The 2032-nt window shown below is 37.5% G+C and overlaps 1 protein-coding gene across 1 annotated transcript in view; it reads left to right on the plus strand.

Annotated features, from left to right (window-relative positions):
* The window catches only part of IFT74 (intraflagellar transport 74 homolog (Chlamydomonas)), an 82692-nt gene that overhangs the window by 47124 nt on the left and 33536 nt on the right, over positions 1 to 2032 (plus strand). The window contains exon 11 of the mRNA XM_006863010.1: positions 1111 to 1151. Within this exon, the coding sequence (XP_006863072.1) occupies positions 1111 to 1151 (41 nt within the window). The remainder of the gene's footprint in view (positions 1 to 1110; positions 1152 to 2032) is intronic.

The raw sequence follows: 2032 nt of genomic DNA on the forward strand, positions 1-2032 counted from the left end.
TTTTTCTTCATATAAACCAGCTTCTCGGATTACTTGCTCAGCATACAGGTTGAATAAGTATGGTGAAAACATATAAGAATGTCGCACACCTTTCTTTTTATTTTCGCACACCTGTCTTAACTTTAAACCATTCAGTGTTCCCATGTTCTGTTCGAACAACTGCCTCTTGGTCCATGTACAGATGCCTCATGAGCAAAATTAAATATTTTAGAATACTCATACTTTGCAATGTTGTCCATAGCTTGTCATGATCCACACAATCAAAAGCCTTTGTGTAGTCAATAAAGCACAGGTAAATATCTTTCTGATATTCCCTGATTTCAGCCAAGATCCATTGGACATCAGCAATGATATCCCTTGTTCCTTGGCTTCTTCTGAATCCAGCTTGAACCTCTTGAAGTTCTTTGTCAACGTATGCTTGTAGACATTTCTCTATTACCTTTAATAAAACTTTACTGGCATGGGATGTCAGAGATATTGTCCAATGATTTCTGCATCCCGTTGGGTCACCTCTCTTTGGAATGGGCACAAATAAGAATCTCTTCTAATCAGTTGGCCAGATAGTTGTCTTCCAAATTTCTTGGCAGAGATGAGTGAGTGCTAGAATTCTGAATTCAGAGCACTGGCTCTAGATGAAGGTCTTTGTCTCCTTTCAGCATCTGTAGCCCAGCATTCCTTAGAGATCTCCATGGATCTTATCGTCAGTCTTTCCCTGGATCTAGGAGCTTCTCAATGCAGGCACTCCAGGTCCTAAAGTGACACACTGCACTCCCTGCTCTTCTTTCTGGGTGGTGGTGGGTCCCTCTTTCTCTGCTCACTTCTCTCTACTTTTATTTCTTGTAAGTAAAAGGTGTTCTAGGCCACACCCAGGCAAACTCTCCTTACACTAAATCAGGGTTGTGATGGGATAAAGGATATTACAGCCTACCTTTAATCTTTTATTGGTTTATCACATCAGATGTCATCATGGGGAATCATATAACTTCCAGACCAGTTATATAATAACCAAGCCAAGCTGACACATATTTTGGGTGGACACAATTCAATCCATGCTTATAGTCTAACAATGAGTTATTGTTTAAATACTGTCTTATTTTTATGCTTTTATAGGTTAAAGAAGATAATCAGGAAATAGCCAGCATGGAGAGACAGTAAGTACCTTTATACTCATACTTGGACACTTTACATCCATTTCTCATCTTTTCTGTATATATTCTAAATATACATATCAGTACAATCATTCTTTCTATGGTTAGCATTGATATTAACAATACAGATGAAGCTATTACTCTTGTTTACAGCTATTTTATGTCTTCTCTGAAGAAATGTGATATATATGATTTATATGGATTTACAACAATGTCCAAAAAAAGTATCTGCTGAAGCTATATAACTAAAAACCTCACAGGTTTATTCCTTGGTTTAGAGGTTTTGGGGCATGGTTTCCTGGGCTTCCTGGTTAATTCGCCTAATATCACGTTTAGTAGTTCTGTTCTACCTTTTAGTTCATAATGTTGTGTCCAGTCTCAAAAGCTTGCAAGCAAGCTATCCATGGTACAAAAATTGGTCTGTGTTCACAAGGATCAACAGAGGAATATGGAAAATGAGAAATTGAAGGAGGATATGGAATGTATGGATAATTGCATCATAAACAACTGTCTCCTTTGTTATGAAACCATAACTAGATGGAGCTTAGCAACCATTATTGGACACTTTGACCAAATATTCATTAGAAGAATCCTGAACAAAAGAGGGAAAATGAATTTTAAATTCTTATGGACTCTAGACTTTCTGGAGCCACAGAGGGTGAAGGAATCCCTGAAACTATTGTCTTCAGATAACCTTTAAAACTTATGCCATCCCATGGTAAGAGGATAGTCTCTTCAACAGATGGTGCTGGCAGAACTGGAAAATGATATGCAAAAGTCTGAAACAAGACCTTCACTTCACGTCTTGTACAAAAACCAACTCAACATGGATTAAGGACCTAAATGTGAATCCTAGAATTATGAAGGTCATCAATGAAAAATTC

Source organism: Chrysochloris asiatica, unplaced genomic scaffold (genome assembly GCF_000296735.1).
Source record: "Chrysochloris asiatica unplaced genomic scaffold, ChrAsi1.0 scaffold00053, whole genome shotgun sequence".
Classification (NCBI taxonomy): Eukaryota; Metazoa; Chordata; class Mammalia; order Afrosoricida; family Chrysochloridae; genus Chrysochloris; species Chrysochloris asiatica.